A 16,599-nucleotide genomic window follows, 5' to 3' on the forward strand; every position below is an offset into this window, starting at 1 on the left:
TGTCTTATATCTCTCCCTTGATCCCCTTTTCCTTCCCCTCCCCCAGCCCTAAAGATTAACTCACTCACTACAAGTTCCCTAACTATGGTAATTCTTCCTGTGCTACTAGTTGTGGGAGAACTCAATCCTCTTTTTTAGTCATAACAAATTAGTCTATTAAGCATAAAATTTCAAACCTTTTGATAAGTCATTAACATATGGGTCCCCAAATTAATAAAAAGGGCTTTTTGATGTTTACGTTTAGGTAACTATAAATCCCATATCATCAGCTGATAGAATTCGCAATTACTAATAAGATGGAGGCTCCAGTCTGACCCAGCTTTGCAAAATACTTTTTTTTCTTAGTGCCAGCTTCCACTGCTCTAAACAAACGAGTTCTTATCCCTCCTACCAGTAGATGAAGGTAGAGAAAACTGAATTCTACCAGTGACATCACCATATAAGCTGTGGTGCTTCGTGGAACAATCCAATATTTTTCTCTACCTTCCAGCAGGTGGTAGGCCAGCTATTGGTGCTCCTACCCCTGGTCTAGCTCTCTGCTCTGCCAACCTCAGCTATACAGCATGGTTGAGCCCAATGGCTGCTCCCAGGTTCACAGACTTGACAGTACCTTGTCGAACATGAAGCTTGGCTCCACAGCCCCCAGTTGTGTTTCTTGGTGCTATTGGGTGAGGCTTCAGCTCAGTCCCACATGATCTTGCCCAAGGGGTGCGGGTCCCCATCCCCCCACCCCTCTTGACCTATCCTAATGACATTGGCAAGAACGAAGGCCATCTTGTCTTCTCCTTTTTCTCCTGCTGTTGCTTCTCAGCAGCAGGGGATTTCCCCTTCCACTTTGGGGTTAAAGGGTCTTCCTCTCTTACCCCCTCTTGGGTCTGTTTGTGGGGGGGTCCCTGGAGGTTTTAGGCTCCAGAGCTTGTTGCAGTTAGTCCAGTTGCAGTCGGACAGAGAACACCCCTCCCCCCCCCCCCCCCCACACACACACTGGTTTGGGTGTTGAGAAGTGTAGAGATGAGGTGAGGGCACCGGAGGTGCTCCTCCCCAGGATTTGGAGGTCCTTTCGGACCACTAGTCCCCTGAAGATTCAGATTTGGAGACCCCCGCCTCAGGAAGATGAGGAGGAGCTGTCTTGTCTTATTGATGAGGTCATTAAGGCCATGTCCATGCTCACTCCTTTGGCTACAGACCATGTGGAGGGGGATCTGCTGCTAAAGGGACTTTAAGGACCCCCAAAGCATTTTCCCTTACTCGAAGCCATCATCTGCATGATGCTGGCAGAGTGGGAGAATCCTGATGATCGCCTTTATACCATCGCTCCAGGGGAGATTGGCAGGTGCTGGATGGATGCTCTCTAAGGTGGATGCCCTGATCATGGTGGTCACGAAGGCGCTGTACCGATATTGTGGGGGGTGTTCAGCCTTTAAAGAGCTCCATGACAAGAAGATGGAGCCAGCAGCCCTTTCGGTGGAGGCTTTCAGCATTCATGCCACCATTTGTGGTGGTTATGTGGCGAGGGCCATGCTACGGTGGTTTGCAGCAGCTTCCGGAGTCCTTTTATGATTTGGTTTGCCTGGCTTCCATTCAGTGACCGCTTTGGTGTTGGGCACTGTTGGTTATAGCTTTGCCACGGGGTGGCGGATGCAGCTTTCATGAAGCTGAGTCTGCTGCACTTTAGGGGATGCTTGTTCTTTGGAAAGGACCTGGAGAAGTTGATGAAAGATATGGTGGGAGGCATGGCCTCTCAGATTCCCGGAGCGGAAGTACAAGGGAGCTCAGTGCTTCCAAGGGATTTACTAGGAAGCAGGCCGTTTGCGGTCTGCTTGATGTTCCTCAACTCTAGGGGAGGAAGTAATAAAGGCAGATCATTTAGGCAGGGTTCTTTTCACAGCCCCAAGAGAGCCAGTGCCATGAATTCCTCAGAAGGAACAGCAGCTGCCTGTCCTAACCAATGAGGGTGCACTGGGTGCCTCAGAGTTCAGCACTTTGGATGGAGACTCTGCACTCGGTCATCACATTTTCCTTGGAGGCTTCTTTCCATATCCCCATTGTGGATTATCACAGGAGATTTCTGTGTGCTGGGACAGCATTTTCAGTTTTGGGCCTTGCAGTTTGCCCTGGCTACAGTGCCGCTCACGTTTGGCAATGGTGGTGGTTGCACATCTTCAGCGCCAGGGGGTTCGGGTTCACTTGTATGTAGATGACTTACTAACTGATTTGAGTGAACTCGGTGGTGGAGGCCAGTCAGGCCACTTCAAGGGTCATCTCTCTTGGAGTCTGTGGACTGGGTCATGAATTGACCCAAGAACCACCTGATTCTGTCTGTTTCTGAAATACCTGGGAATCTGCTTCGACACAAACTGGCAATAATGTTCTTTCTGGAGAAACTGCGGTGCAGAGGTGCCAGTTCTGTGAGCTTCTGCAGCCCACAGTCTGGGATTATTTGCAGCTCCTGAGCTCCATGGCTGAAACTCTGGAGGTGGTTCCTTGGACGAGAGCTCACGTGTACCCTCAACAGCAGGCCCTGTTGTCACAGTGGTTTCTGGCCTCTCAGGACTTCAAGCGTTCTCTCTTGCTCACACCCAGGACGAGACAGTCTTGCCTCATGGGACAGTGTTGTGATCCTATTGAGAGTGATCCTTCTGTATACTCTTCAATGCATGCTAGTCACCACAGAAGTGAGCCTCCTTGTTTGGGGAGATCACCGTCTTGTACGAGTAGCATAATGTAGTTGGTCAAGCCAGGAGGCAACCTGGTCCATCAACCCGGGCAGTGTTTGGCTCTGCAGGAGTTTCAACCACTCCTGGAAGGGAAAGTGGTCAGTGATGACAGACAATGCCATGGCGATGGCATACATCAACAAGCAGGGTAGAACCAGGAGTCAGGCTGCGGCCCTGGAGGTGGCAAGTCTGTCGGTGGGAAGAGACTCATCCACAGTCTCTCTGTGGTCCTTATTGCAGGCAAAGACAATGTGCAGACAGTCTTTAGTTGTGCTCTCCTGGATCCGGGAGAATAAGAACTGGGACTCCAGGCCTTTCAGCGCATTCTGAATCACTGGGGGCCCCCTCAGACTTGATGGTGTCCAAAGATGGTGCAAAGGTGGGGTGCTTCTGCAGTCGCCAGAGCCACCTGGCCTCTCAGGGCATAGATGCCCTTGTACAGCCTTAGCCAGTAGTGGAGCCTCTGTCTTCCCTCATGTTCTCTCATTTACCACGTTTTGGGGCAGGATTGCACACCATCCTCATCTGTTCTTGCTGGTGGTGCTGAATCGGCCTCACAGACCTTGGTATTCAGATCTTCGGCATCTGCTGGTAGAGATTCTGCTTCCTGTGCCCAGGGGCCGGGCTCTGCTCCGCAGTGGCTGGAAGAAATGGAAGATCCAGATATCTTTTGGCTTATGGTATGTCCATTGAGAGACGGTTTGAGAAATGCGGGTTCCCCCCCCCCCCCCCCCCCCCCAGTGATTTGTACCCTGCTTCACTCTAGGAAGTTCTCTACGTCCCTGGCTTATGTTGAGGTCTGGTGTGTTTTTGAATCCTGGTATGGGAAATGGTCCCTATCTTCCTGGTGGGCTCGGTTCTCTGATGTGTTGCGTTTTCTGCAGCAGGGCCGGGAACAGAGGCTGGCCTTGAGCTCTCTGAGGGTCCTGGTGACTTCATTGCACAGCTTTCGGGGGAAGGTGAAGGGCATTTATCTGGCTTTGCATAGGGAGGTGGCTCAGTTTCTGAAGGAGGTGTTGCATGTGCCCCGCCCCCTCTTCATCCTTTCTTTTCTTTCCTTTTTGGGACCTCAGTCTGGTCCTCTGGGTGTTGCCTGAGGCTCCATTTGAGACCCTGCCCTTGGTTTCCATCAAGGATCTTTCCCTGAAGACAGTGTTTTTGGTGACTGTCACCTTTGCTAGGAAGAACTCAGAATTGCAGACCCTGTCATATCGGGATCACTATCTATCCTCCTCTGAGGATTTCCGTGTCCTTTTGTATGGTCCCATCCTTTCTTCCGAAGGTGGTGTCTCTGTTCCATGTGATTCAGGTTTGCGTGCTCTCCTCTGTTGTGCAGGGATTGTCACCGGAGGATTGTAGGCTTCACAGGCTGCACATCTGGAGGATGCCGCTCAGGTACCTAAAGGAGACAAATGAGTTTAGTGTCTCGGGCCACTTCTTTTTATAGTCTTCCATGGCCCTCAGAAATGCCAGGTGGCCTCAAAGGCCTCCATTTCAAGGTGGATTAAGGCAGCTATTGAGTCCGCTTACATCGGCAAGAATTGTCCAGTGCCTCAGGAACTCAAGGCCCACTATATGAGGGTGTACCCTGAGGGAGATCTGCAGGGTAGCTACTTGGTTGTTGCTGCATTCCTTTGCTAAGCACTAGAGATTGGACTTGCTGGCCGGAGTCCTCTCAGACTTTGACAGAGCAATCATTCAGGGGGCATTGTTTTCCCCCGCCCAATGGATCTACTTTGATACATCCCATTTGTTCAGAACAGTGGAAGCCGATGCTAAGAAAGGAGAAATTCTTACGTGATAATCTTTTCTGTAGTTACATCCCACCTTTGAAAGATTTTTTGGCCTAGGGTTCTGGCTGTGCTCTGTGTTCCCTTTCAGTTAATTTAAAATCAGTTCATTTATAAATTTTAAAAAAAGGCCAATTGTGATTGGCAGCCATATGGGGTTCCCATGAGATGGCTATTCCCGTGTAAATGCAGGGTAGCGAGTTCCACTGTGGTGTTTTGCTTACTTACTTATTACAGCTGTAGTGGTTAATGGGACTGGGTGCGTTTCAAAAAGGGACCACGTGCTTGGGGCCGTTGCACACTGGATTATTTCAGGGAGCATCACAGCTTATACAGTGATGTTACTGGTAGAATTCAGTTTTCTCTACCTCCATCTGCTGGTAGGAGATAACCCATTTGTCCAGAACAGTGTCGCTGACGAGAGAAAAAATTCAGGTAAGACATAATTTCTCCTTCTTTCTCACCAAGTATACCTTTCTTGCTAATAATTGTGGTCCCATCCCTATTGCCACTTCTTACCTTTTAAATATGCTGCTTGTGTCAACACAGGTTGGTTGAAGATGATCCATTTTTAGGAAAACTGTAGCTGGAAATTTAACTTTGGTATAAAAACTAGAATGGGATAAACCCTTTGGAAATGGTTGTTTTAAGCTGTAAAAAAATGGAATCTGTCAGATGGTTTTAGATGATCTTCTCTTCTTTCTCTGTTCAGTATATAGGCCAACTAATATCCATTCCTGGGTACCTGAACCCCTCCAGCCGGACTGAAATATTGCATTTAATAGATAATGCAAAGGTGAGTATTCTTTACCAGCTTTTGCTATTTACAAAGATTCATTCTCTAAGCAAGTGGTTAAGTTGAAGGACTGTCAGCCATGTAATTGTAAATTTACACATCCAGAAATGCATAATTTCCATCACTCTGAGTTTTCTGGTGATTAATAGGTGCAGTGGATCTACATGCAGCAGCCATGTGGCTCTTGTTCCAGCACAGAAAATCTTTCCAAGATTTGCCTGGGCATATAGGGAGGGTTCCTTCACATTACTGGTTGAACAGTTTGAAGGAGGAGGATTGTTTTAGACCACTTCTATAGCAGTTTTTCTCTTAGTATTAGCAATTTTTAAAAGTAAGCTCCCTCTTTTTCTAGTAGCATCCTAGGCAAGAGCTTACAAGTTTAGTGTTTACTGTTCACCACCATAAAAAATAGTATTCCTTCACAAACTTATATTAGTAGCCCATTCATTGAGTATATGCTTGACTACTTTCATATGAGATTTCTCTTGAATTTCTGCATCCTTTGATTCTGAGGTACAAGCCTACAGCTTTAATAAAAATTTGGATTTAGCTTACACTTTTTTTATTCTCAGTATTTCAAGGTGAGTTGCATTTAGGTACAGTAGGTATTTTTCCTGTCTGCAGGGCTTACAATTTATTGTAACTGAGGCAATGGAAGGAAAAGTCTTATCCAAGATCACAAGGCGCAGCAATAGGATACCTGGCTTCCCCAGTTCTTAATCCACTGTCCTAACAGGCTACTTGCAGAAGGCGCCACTCAGAGATCGTGCTGAGTGCTACAAGAAGTTCTATATCTTCATGCAGCTTGTGTGCCAAGATGCCACCAAGAATGGTTCAAGTCATGCAGAACTCCACCTACCCATATGTTTACAGAATTGGCCTTGAAGCTTAAATAGACCAGTTGCACTGATGGCCAGGGCTTGTCTGTTACAGGCATAGACATTGGTGCAGCTGATGGCCTTGTTAGCCTTGACTCCTCAAACCAAGAATGAACTTGGAAGTTTAGATAATTCCTTGGTTCTTGCTTGAGGAGTTTTTAGAGCTGGCAAGACAATTCATGAGTTGAACCAGGCAAACCAAGCTTCAGGTGAAGACTTTGGCACTCTTCATCAGCATAAGCATTTGAGGGCTCTGACTTGGTTAAGATTTGGCTGCAATCCAAAACAGACATGCCTAGAGGATGTTTTTGCTTCCAAAGATAAGAAACACTAGTGCAGTGGCTCCCAAACCTGGTTTTGGAGGCACACCAGCCAGTCAGGTTTTCAGGATATCTACAATAAATCTCATGAATATTAACTGTGTGTACCCTGAAAACCTGACTGGCTGGGGTGCCTCCAGGACAAGTTTGGGAACTACTATTAGTGTCTTGGATGACATCCACCATGCTTTGACGTTTCCTCTGTGCGTCATTCAAGGACATGCAGTCTACTATGCAGCACATTGTCAAGTCTTGACTGAAATGACGTTTTGTATAGAAATAAGGCAATTTTGGAAATATATACCAAGTCACATGCATTGGGTACTTTGATGCATCAGCAGTCTACATCAGTTCTCATAATCAGGTTTGTCAATGTAAATGTCAATTTAGTCCACCTGCCGCCTTGGTTCAAAGAGTCATACCACTGACCAACTGCAACTTGTAGTACCCATTCTTAAATGGTCATGCAACTTTTGGAGGAGTCTTTCTGAGATCTCTCATCTTCACTCATCTGTTGAGAACAATGGTGAAGTATTACTCTTGGTTCCTTGAGAAGGTTTCTCTAAAATTATTCCACACTAGAGAGGACATTTCCTTGCTGGGGATAGTGATAACCATTTGTTTCCAAGTTCTCAGAAAGCCCAAGGCCCTTCAAATAACCTGCTGAAATACCTGGTTCTCCGAGGACAAGCAGGCTGCTTGTTCTCACTGATGGGGTGACGTCCACGGCAGCCCCTCCAATCGGAACACTTTCTAGCAAAGTCCTTTGCTAGTCCTCGCGCGCTGATGCGCACCGCGCATGCGCGGCCGTCTTCCCGCCCGAACTGGCTCGTGCCGGCCAGTCTTCTTTTGTCCGCGCTCGGTACGGTCGTGTTTCGCCGTTCGCGCCCCAAAGTTGACCTCGCGCGTCGTTCTTCGACTTTGTTCTTTAAAAAAAAAAAAGGAAGAAGAAAAAAGGTGTCGGGAGGAGGCCTTTTGGTTTTCTCCCTTCCCGTACTTCGAGTTTTTTACCCCGGTAAGTTTTCTTTCGTCGTCGGGGTAGGCCCTATTTAGGCCTCGGTCAAAGTTTTTTCTTCCCCCTATTTTTGTAGTGCCATTTTCGCCATTTCGAGTTTTGATCTCGCCGGCGCGATTTTTCCGCCCATGACATCGAAGTCTTCCAGCGGCTTCAAGAAGTGCACCCAGTGCGCCCGGGTAATCTTGCTCACTGACAGGCACGCGTCGTGTCTTCAGTGTCTGGGGGCTGGGCACTGCCCTCAGGCCTGTAGTCTGTGTTCCCTCTTACAAAAGCGGACTCAGGTAGCGAGGTTAGCCCAGTGGAACATTTTGTTCTCGGGCTGTTCGTCGGCATCGGCACCGGGAGTATCGACTGCCTCGACGTCGTCGGCGCCCGGACCTTCATCCTCGCCCCCGATTGCATCGAGTGCATCGAGACATCGGCCCTCTGCATCGGGGCGACATCGGAGGGCTGCGTCGGTGTCGGTGGTATCGAGACCTCCTCGTCTGCTGATGTCGTCGGACGGTGGTGCTTCGTCTGGAGTGCAGGTGAGGGCTGTCCATTCCCCTGCTGGTGGCGGTAAGCCATCGGGTGGGTCTCCCCCTACCCTGAGGGCTCCTGCGGTACAGCCCCCCCAAGACCGACCCTCTTCGGCCTCGGCCCGAGGAAGAGACGGCTGGATTCTACGTCCTCCTCGTCGGTGCCGGGAAGCTCCGGTGACGTGCTTCGTTCCAAAAAATCGAAGAAGCATCGTCATCGGTCCCCTTCCCATGTCGGCACCGAGAGCTCTGGGTCGCCGAGGGAGTCGGCACCCAGTAAGCATCGGCACCGAGAGGACCGTTCGCCCTCTGTTCAAGAGGTGTCGATGCGCTCCCCCTTTGGACAGCCCGGAACAGCCTCCACGCCCGGAACAGACTCTGACATCGACGCCTGCATCGGCTTCCATGCCTTTTTCCAAAGCCGCTCTGAACGAGAGTCTCCAGGCCGTTCTCCCAGAGATCCTGGGAGAGCTGTTGCGCCGTACCCCTCCGGTACCGGGGGTGCCTGCGCCACCGGTACCGTCGAGCGAGGCGCCGGCTGGCCCATTGCCCGAGGTGAGGTCTCCGACATCGGTGCCGCGTGCGGTACCGACTGCGGTAGCCTCCCAGGAAGGCTCCCCGACTACGTCGGCGGAGGGAGCTTCGCCGATGCGGGCGAGGGAGTCTACCTCTCGATGCTCCCACCGTGGCTGTGGTTCCACGGAGTCGAGCCGGGCACGGTTGCAGACACAGGTCCGTGAACTTGTGTCTGACACCGAGGGTGAGGCCTCGTGGGAAGAGGAAGGAGACATCAGATATTTCTCTGACGAGGAGTCTGAGGGTCTTCCTTCCGATCCCACTCCCTCTCCTGAAAGGCAGCTTTCTCCTCCTGAGAGCCTGTCTTTCGCTTCCTTTGTCCGGGAGATGTCTACGGCCATCCCCTTCCCGGTGGTTGTGGAGGACGAGCCCAGGGCTGAAATGTTTGAGCTCCTGGACTATCCTTCTCCACCTAAGGAAGCGTCCACAGTACCCATGCATCATGTCCTCAAAAAGACATTGCTGGCGAACTGGACCAAGCCATTAACTAATCCCCACATTCCCAAGAAGATCGAGTCCCAGTACCGGATCCATGGGGACCCAGAGCTGATGCGCACTCAGTTGCCACATGACTGGAGTTGTGGATTTGGCCCTAAAGAAGGCCAAGAGTTCTAGAGAACATGCTTCGGCGCCCCCGGGCAAGGACTCTAGAACCTTGGACTCCTTTGGGAGGAAGGCCTACCATTCTTCTATACTCGTGGCCAAGATTCAGTCCTACCAGCTCTACACGAGCATACACATGCGGAACAATGTGCGGCAGTTGGCGGGCTTGGTGGACACGCTCCCCCCTGAGCAAGCCAAGCCATTTCAGGAGGTGGTCAGGCAGCTGAAGGCGTGCAGAAAATTCCTGGCCAGAGGGGTGTATGACACCTTTGATGTTGCGTCCAGGGCCGCTGCTCAAGGTGTGGTGATGCGCAGACTCTCGTGGCTGCGTGCCTCCGACCTGGAGAATAGAATCCAGCAGCGGATTGCGAACTCGCCTTGCCGTGCGGATAATATTTTTGGAGAAAAAGTCGAGCAGGTGGTAGAGCAGCTCCACCAGCGGGACACCGCATTCGACAAGTTCTCCCGCCGGCAGCCTTCAGCCTCTACCTCTACAGGTAGAAGATTTTTTTGGGGGAAGGAAGACTGTTCCCTACTCTTCTGGCAAGCGTAGGTACAATCCTCCTTCTCGACAGCCTGCAGCCCAGGCTAAGCCCCAGCGCGCTCGCTCTCGTCAGCAGCGTGCGCCTCAGCAAGGCCCCTCGGCTCCCCAGCAAAAGCAAGGGACGAGCTTTTGACTGGCTCCAGCAGAGCATAGCCGACATCCAAGTGTCAGTGCCGGGCGACCTGCCAGTCGGAGGGAGGTTGAAAGCTTTTCACCAAAGGTGGCCTCTCATAACCTCCGATCAGTGGGTTCTCCAAATAGTCCGGCAAGGATACACCCTCAATTTGGCCTCAAAACCTCCAAATTGTCCACCGGGAGCTCAGTCTTACAGCTTCCAGCACAAGCAGGTACTTGCAGAGGAACTCTCCGCCCTTCTCAGCGCCAATGCGGTCGAACCCGTGCCATCCGGGCAAGAAGGGCTGGGATTCTATTCCAGGTACTTCCTTGTGGAAAAGAAAACAGGGGGGATGCGTCCCATCCTAGACCTAAGGGCCCTGAACAAATATCTGGTCAAAGAAAAGTTCAGGATGCTTTCCCTGGGCACCCTTCTCCCCATGATTCAGGAAAACGATTGGCTATGTTCTCTGGACTTGAAGGACGCCTACACGCACATCCCGATACTGCCAGCTCACAGACAGTATTTGCGATTTCAGCTGGGCACACGTCACTTCCAGTACTGTGTGCTACCCTTTGGGCTCGCCTCTGCGCCCAGAGTGTTCACCAAGTGCTTGGCTGTAGTAGCAGCGGCACTTCGCAGACTGGGGGTCCACGTGTTCCCATATCTCGACGATTGGCTGGTGAAGAATACATCCGAGGCAGGAGCCCTGCAGTCCATGCAGATGACTATTCGCCTCCTGGAGCTACTGGGGTTTGTGATAAATTATCCAAAGTTCCATCTTCTCCCAGTGCAGAATCTCGAATTCATAGGAGCTCTGCTGGATTCTCGGACGGCTCGCGCCTATCTCCCAGAGGCGAGAGCCAACAACTTTTTGTCCCTCGTCTCGCGGGTGCGAGCGTCCCAGCAGATCACAGCTCGGCAGATGTTGAGATTACTGGGCCACATGGCCTCCACAGTTCATGTGACTCCCATGGCCCGCCTTCACATGAGATCTGCTCAGTGGACCCTAGCTTCCCAGTGGTTTCAGGCTGCTGGGGATCTAGAAGACGTGATCCACCTGTCCACGAGTTTTCTCGAATCCCTGTATTGGTGGACAATTTGGTCCAATTTGACTCTGGGACGTCCTTTCCAAATTCCTCAGCCACAAAAAGTGCTGACCACGGATGCGTCTCTCCTGGGATGGGGAGCTCATGTCGATGGGCTTCACACCCAAGGAAGCTGGTCCCTCCAGGAACGCGATCTGCAGATCAATCTTCTGGAGTTACGAGCGATCTGGAACGCTCTGAAGGCTTTCAGAGATCGGCTGTCCCACCAAATTATCCAAATTCAGACAGACAACCAGGTTGCCATGTACTACGTCAACAAGCAGGGGGGCACCGGATCTCGTCCCGTGTCAGGAAGCCGTCAGCATGTGGCTCTGGGCTCGCCGTCACGGCATGGTGCTCCAAGCCACATATCTGGCAGGCGTAAACAACAGTCTGGCCGACAGGTTGAGCAGGATTATGCAACCTCACGAGTGGTCGCTCAATTCCCGTGTAGTGCGACAGATCTTCCAGGTGTGGGGCACCCCCTTGGTAGATCTCTTCGCATCTCGAGCCAACCACAAAGTCCCTCAGTTCTGTTCCAGGCTTCAGGCCCACGGCAGACTGGCATCGGATGCCTTCCTCCTGGACTGGGGGGAGGGTCTGCTGTATGCTTATCCTCCCATACCTCTGGTGGGGAAGACTTTGTTGAAACTCAAGCAAGACCGAGGCACCATGATTCTGATTGCTCCCTTTTGGCCGCGTCAGATCTGGTTCCCTCTTCTTCTGGAGTTGTCCTCCGAAGAACCGTGGAGATTGGAGTGTTTTCCGACCCTCATCACCCAGAACGAAGGGGTGCTTCTGCATCCCAACCTTAAGTCTCTGGCTCTCACGGCCTGGATGTTGAGAGCGTAGATTTTGCCTCTTTGGGTCTGTCAGAGGGTGTCTCCCGCATCTTGCTTGCTTCCAGGAAAGATTCCACTAAGAGGAGTTACTTCTTTCTATGGAGGAGGTTTGCCGTCTGGTGTGACAGCAAGGCCCTAGATCCTCGTTCTTGTCCTACACAGACCCTGCTTGAATACCTTCTGCACTTGTCTGAGTCCGGTCTTAAGACCAACTCTGTAAGGGTTCACCTTAGTGCAATCAGTGCATACCATTACCGTGTGGAAGGTAAGCCGATCTCAGGACAGCCTTTAGTTGTTCGCTTCATGAGAGGTTTGCTTTTGTCAAAGCCCCCTGTCAAGCCTCCTACAGTGTCATGGGATCTCAATGTCGTTCTCACCCAGCTGATGAAACCTCCTTTTGAGCCACTGGATTCCTGCCATCTGAAGTACTTGACCTGGAAGGTCATTTTCTTGGTGGCAGTAACTTCAGCTCGTAGAGTCAGTGAGCTTCAGGTCCTGGTAGCCCAGGCCCCTTACACCAAATTTCATCATAACAGAGTAGTCCTCCACACTCACCCTAAGTTCTTGCCAAAGGTTGTGTCGGAGTTCCATCTGAACCAGTCAATTGTCTTGCCAACATTCTTTCCCCGTCCTCATTCCTGCCCTGCTGAACGTCAGCTGCACACATTGGACTGCAAGAGAGCATTGGCCTTCTATCTGGAGCGGACACAGCCCAACAGACAGTCCGCCCAATTGTTTGTTTCTTTTGATCCCAACAGGAGGGGAATGGCTGTGGGAAAACGCACCATATCCAATTGGCTAGCAGATTGCATTTCCTTCACTTACGCCCAGGCTGGGCTGGCTCTTGAGGGTCATGTCACGGCTCATAATGTTAGAGCCATGGCAGCGTCGGTAGCCCACTTGAAGTCAGCCACTATTGAAGAGATTTGCAAAGCTGCGACGTGGTCATCTGTCCACACATTCACATCTCATTACTGCCTGCAGCAGGATACCCGACGCGACAGTCGGTTCGGGCAGTCAGTGCTTCAGAATCTGTTCGGGGTTTAGAATCCAACTCCACCCCCCTAGGCCCATGTTTGTTCTGTTCCAGGCTGCACTCTCAGTTAGTTGGTAAATTTTTTAGGTAAATCTCAGTTATGTCCTCGCCGTTGCGAGGCCCAATTGACCATGGTTGTTGTTTTGAGTGAGCCTGGGGGCTAGGGATACCCCATCAGTGAGAACAAGCAGCCTGCTTGTCCTCGGAGAAAGCGAATGCTACATACCTGTAGAAGGTATTCTCCGAGGACAGCAGGCTGATTGTTCTCACAAACCTGCCCGCCTCCCCTTTGGAGTTGTGTCTTCCCTTCTCTTTGTCTTGCTACATATGAGACTGGCCGGCACGAGCCGGTTCGGGCGGGAAGACAGCCGCGCATGCGCGGTGCGCATCGGCGCGCGAGGACTAGCAAAGGACTTTGCTAGAAAGTGTTCCGATTGGAGGGGCTGCCGTGGACATCACCCCATCAGTGAGAACAATCAGCTTGCTGTCCTCGGAGAATACCTTCTACAGGTATGTAGCATTCGCTATACACCTAAAGAGTGACTTTATGGTATTGTCTTCCATCCTTTTCCGCTGAGGTCCAGAACTTATTCTTAACAAGAAGGCACCCAGAGACCTCGGTGAAACCCACTAGATCACTCTCCAAATCTTTGTACTTCTGCATCTGATCACTTCTAAGTGAGTTACTAAGATTATTAAGGGTTTCTTTTTGTGTTTTTGGTTTTTTTAAGAGGAGGCATTTACAAGGGCTGACTATCCCAGATTCCAAAGCTCAGATTTGCCAACCTGTCTGAAAGTGGTCTGAGCCCCATACTGCCACCAAGTTCCCCAATACTAGTCACAACGGGAGATGGACTTTTAATCATAGGAAACACCCAGCCTTACATTTTATTTATGACTGATCTCCCCTGTAGGTTAAAACTAAAACTATTAACCCATTGTAACTACTACCAGCAGTGTCTTCTGGATTTTTATGGTTAGATTATGCCTTGTGGAATTCCCCTTCCAGCCTTCAGATTCTTCTGTTGTTTGAATTATTTATTGTAGCTTTGCTTTTTCGTGATTTACTGATTTGAGAAGTAATTTTATTGGAATGGCAGATTATAGATCAATAAATTGAAATAAATCCATCCAAAAGGATGTTCAAGCCCTTAGTGCATCGGGTCCACTTGTCGGAATTTGCATGTCTTTAAGCCCATGTGGGTGAATCTGTTCATCACAGGAGGGTGGGTAGGAATTCTATAACCAAGTACATCTGGTTCCAAGAAAACTGGGAAACTCCAACCCATCTAAATCTAAAGGACTCAAAATATATATTTTTTCTTAAAGAAATAGTCTCTAGGTGCTGTTCTGTTCCTCTGGATCAAAAAACCCAAAAACATTTAGTGAGAAGTACAGACTGTAGTAGGAACACAACACCTCCACTATTACCTTGCCTTTTGTCCAAGCCTCTGCTTTATATATTTCCACTAAAAGTCTGGCTGTCATTTTTATTTACATTTAACTTGCACCTTTTTCATTTTATGGCGTAAGGTGAATTACATTCAAGTACAGTAATTCTCACTCAGCAAGCAGAATCAAGCCAAACAACAACAAACATTTCTAAAGCGCTACTAGGGTTACGCAGCGCTGTACAATTCAAACATAGAAGGACAGTCCCTGCTCAAAGAGCTTACAATCTAAAAGTAACTCACTCCAAGTTCAGCAAGCACCAGAAAAGTTTTTGAATATACGTTTATCCAATGTGTCGAGCATTTGGATGTGTCATGCCTTCACAGAGGTACCTCATTTTGTTTTCTGATATGTTTTGCCAAATGGACATATGTTCCTAATGCTCTCAACTCTAGTCCTTTTTTTTTTTAAAATCTTTTCCATTCAGTTTTTCTGCCTTCCAAAAATAAAAGCCCCCTTTTTTTTTGGGGGGGGGGGGGGTTATCGGTTTAACTTTTATATGTTGAAAAGTAGCATAGCTAAGGAAAAACTGGACTTCAAGAGATGCCCTAGTGATAGAAAGATGGGCTTCAAGGATGGACACAATCTGCCACCTTTGTCTCAGTCTGACACAATTTGATGATCTGCTTCCCAAAGATAAATGGAGGGTGAAGAAAACTGCTTTAGCTATGTGCTATGAGGGACTTGCTTAATTCATGGCTTTAGGCTGGGGAAAAATCCTTAATGCCACAGGAGTTGCAAAAAACAAACAAAATTGCAGGTGAAGTCTTCTACCCAGAGCTTTTTGGCTTCAAGAGAATGGGTGAATTCCCACATTCAGTGGCCTACAAATCCCAGTCGTCATTAGAGGTGATTGGGTCTTAGCCAAAACGTGAGACTATTGTGAAAATTTCAGCATAATGCTATATCAAGGACCAAACTGTACCTGATTAATACATCAATGCTGATCTTGAGTATCATCCACCTGGCTGAATACCATGGCTTAAAAGTACTGATGTGGAGCCTGCGTGCCAATGCCTTAATGCAGATTGTTATACACACAGAATCCTGAGGCTAGGATGATTGGTGCAAAGTCAGTGGTGCCAACAAGTTTCTGCCAACAAAGAATTAGGACAGAGTTATAGTAGTAAGGGGTCTCTTTCTCCCAAAGAAGCTTAAGTGAGGAGCTGTTTCCTTCTACCTCTTGTTCAGACCTTTATCTTTCACCAACAAAAAGGCAAGCAAAGTTTCCACTGTGTTTGTTTTTTTTTAATTTCACAAAATATATTTGTTACAGGGCAAATAAACCATCTCCTTCAGCTTTTGTACCTTATCATGTTTCTGAGATAATTAGATGGTGAAGTGGCCAAAGAGAGGAGATATTAAAGTTGTTTATTGGTTTAACATTCACTTCATTTGTACATAAAACCTAATGACAATGTTATAAAATTGTTTGAAATCAATAGGGAATATTTGACAGATCACCCTATGAACAAACATTAACATAACTCATTATATAGCACTGTCCAACCGTGCATAAGCACTTCTTTATCAACTGTTTCATCCATAAACTATATAAAGTGGGGGGTGCATGCCTGAAATACCTTACCGATTTGGGGGAGGCAGGGACAGTGACAGAATTCAAAAATGCATGGACTAAACACAAAAGATCCCTATATAGAAGATGGAATCAAAGCAAAACATAAATGGCCTTCATACAGAGGCGTGTGTAACCTGCACAGAGTGGTAGATGCAACCTCTAGCCACCTTGTTGGGCTGAATGGATGGGCCATATAGGTTTTTATCTGTTGTCATTTACTATGTTACCTTTCGAACTTTCAGATAAAATTGTTAAAAAAAAAAAAAAAACCAAAAAAACCTTACCAGGTTTGCTGTATGGGATGAAAATATATAGGAAAAATCCACATGGAGCCATCAGCCTAGTGAACTTAGTATAAAGAGTAATAACCATACATATAAATATTCCATAACAGGGAATGAAAAAATTTATTTTTTGAAACGATGTATGCATATATGTATAAAATTATGGCTAGCTCTACCACTATCTAAAAATAAATATACTAATACACTTTATATAATTACCTAGAAGGTACTTGGAGCACTGTAGTTGATATCAAAGAAGTTCTTTCTGTCAGTGTTGAGTATCTGGATTCCTGCACTTAGTGATTCACTACTGAGTCTGCAGATTTACTGTAGGATGGCTGAATGTCCAAATCTCATACTCATGAGTTTCTTATTTATAGGAGGGAAGAATTAAAATTCAGAGAGAATCTCTTTTCAAACCCTTTTAACCATTTAGAACATTA

General features: G+C 48.5%; 1 protein-coding gene across 4 annotated transcripts in view; it reads left to right on the forward strand.

Moving 5' to 3' along the window:
* CCM2 (CCM2 scaffold protein) overlaps positions 1 to 16,599 on the forward strand; it is a 277,985-nt gene that overhangs the window by 125,763 nt on the left and 135,623 nt on the right. The window contains exon 3 of one of the 4 annotated variants that reach the window (XM_030196787.1): positions 5,220 to 5,303. The exons of the other annotated variants lie outside the window; for them this stretch is intronic. Coding sequence (XP_030052647.1) covers positions 5,220 to 5,303 — 84 coding nt within the window. The remainder of the gene's footprint in view (positions 1 to 5,219; positions 5,304 to 16,599) is intronic. 4 annotated transcript variants of the gene reach the window in all.

This window comes from Microcaecilia unicolor, chromosome 1 (genome assembly GCF_901765095.1).
Source record: "Microcaecilia unicolor chromosome 1, aMicUni1.1, whole genome shotgun sequence".
NCBI classification, from domain to species: Eukaryota; Metazoa; Chordata; class Amphibia; order Gymnophiona; family Siphonopidae; genus Microcaecilia; species Microcaecilia unicolor.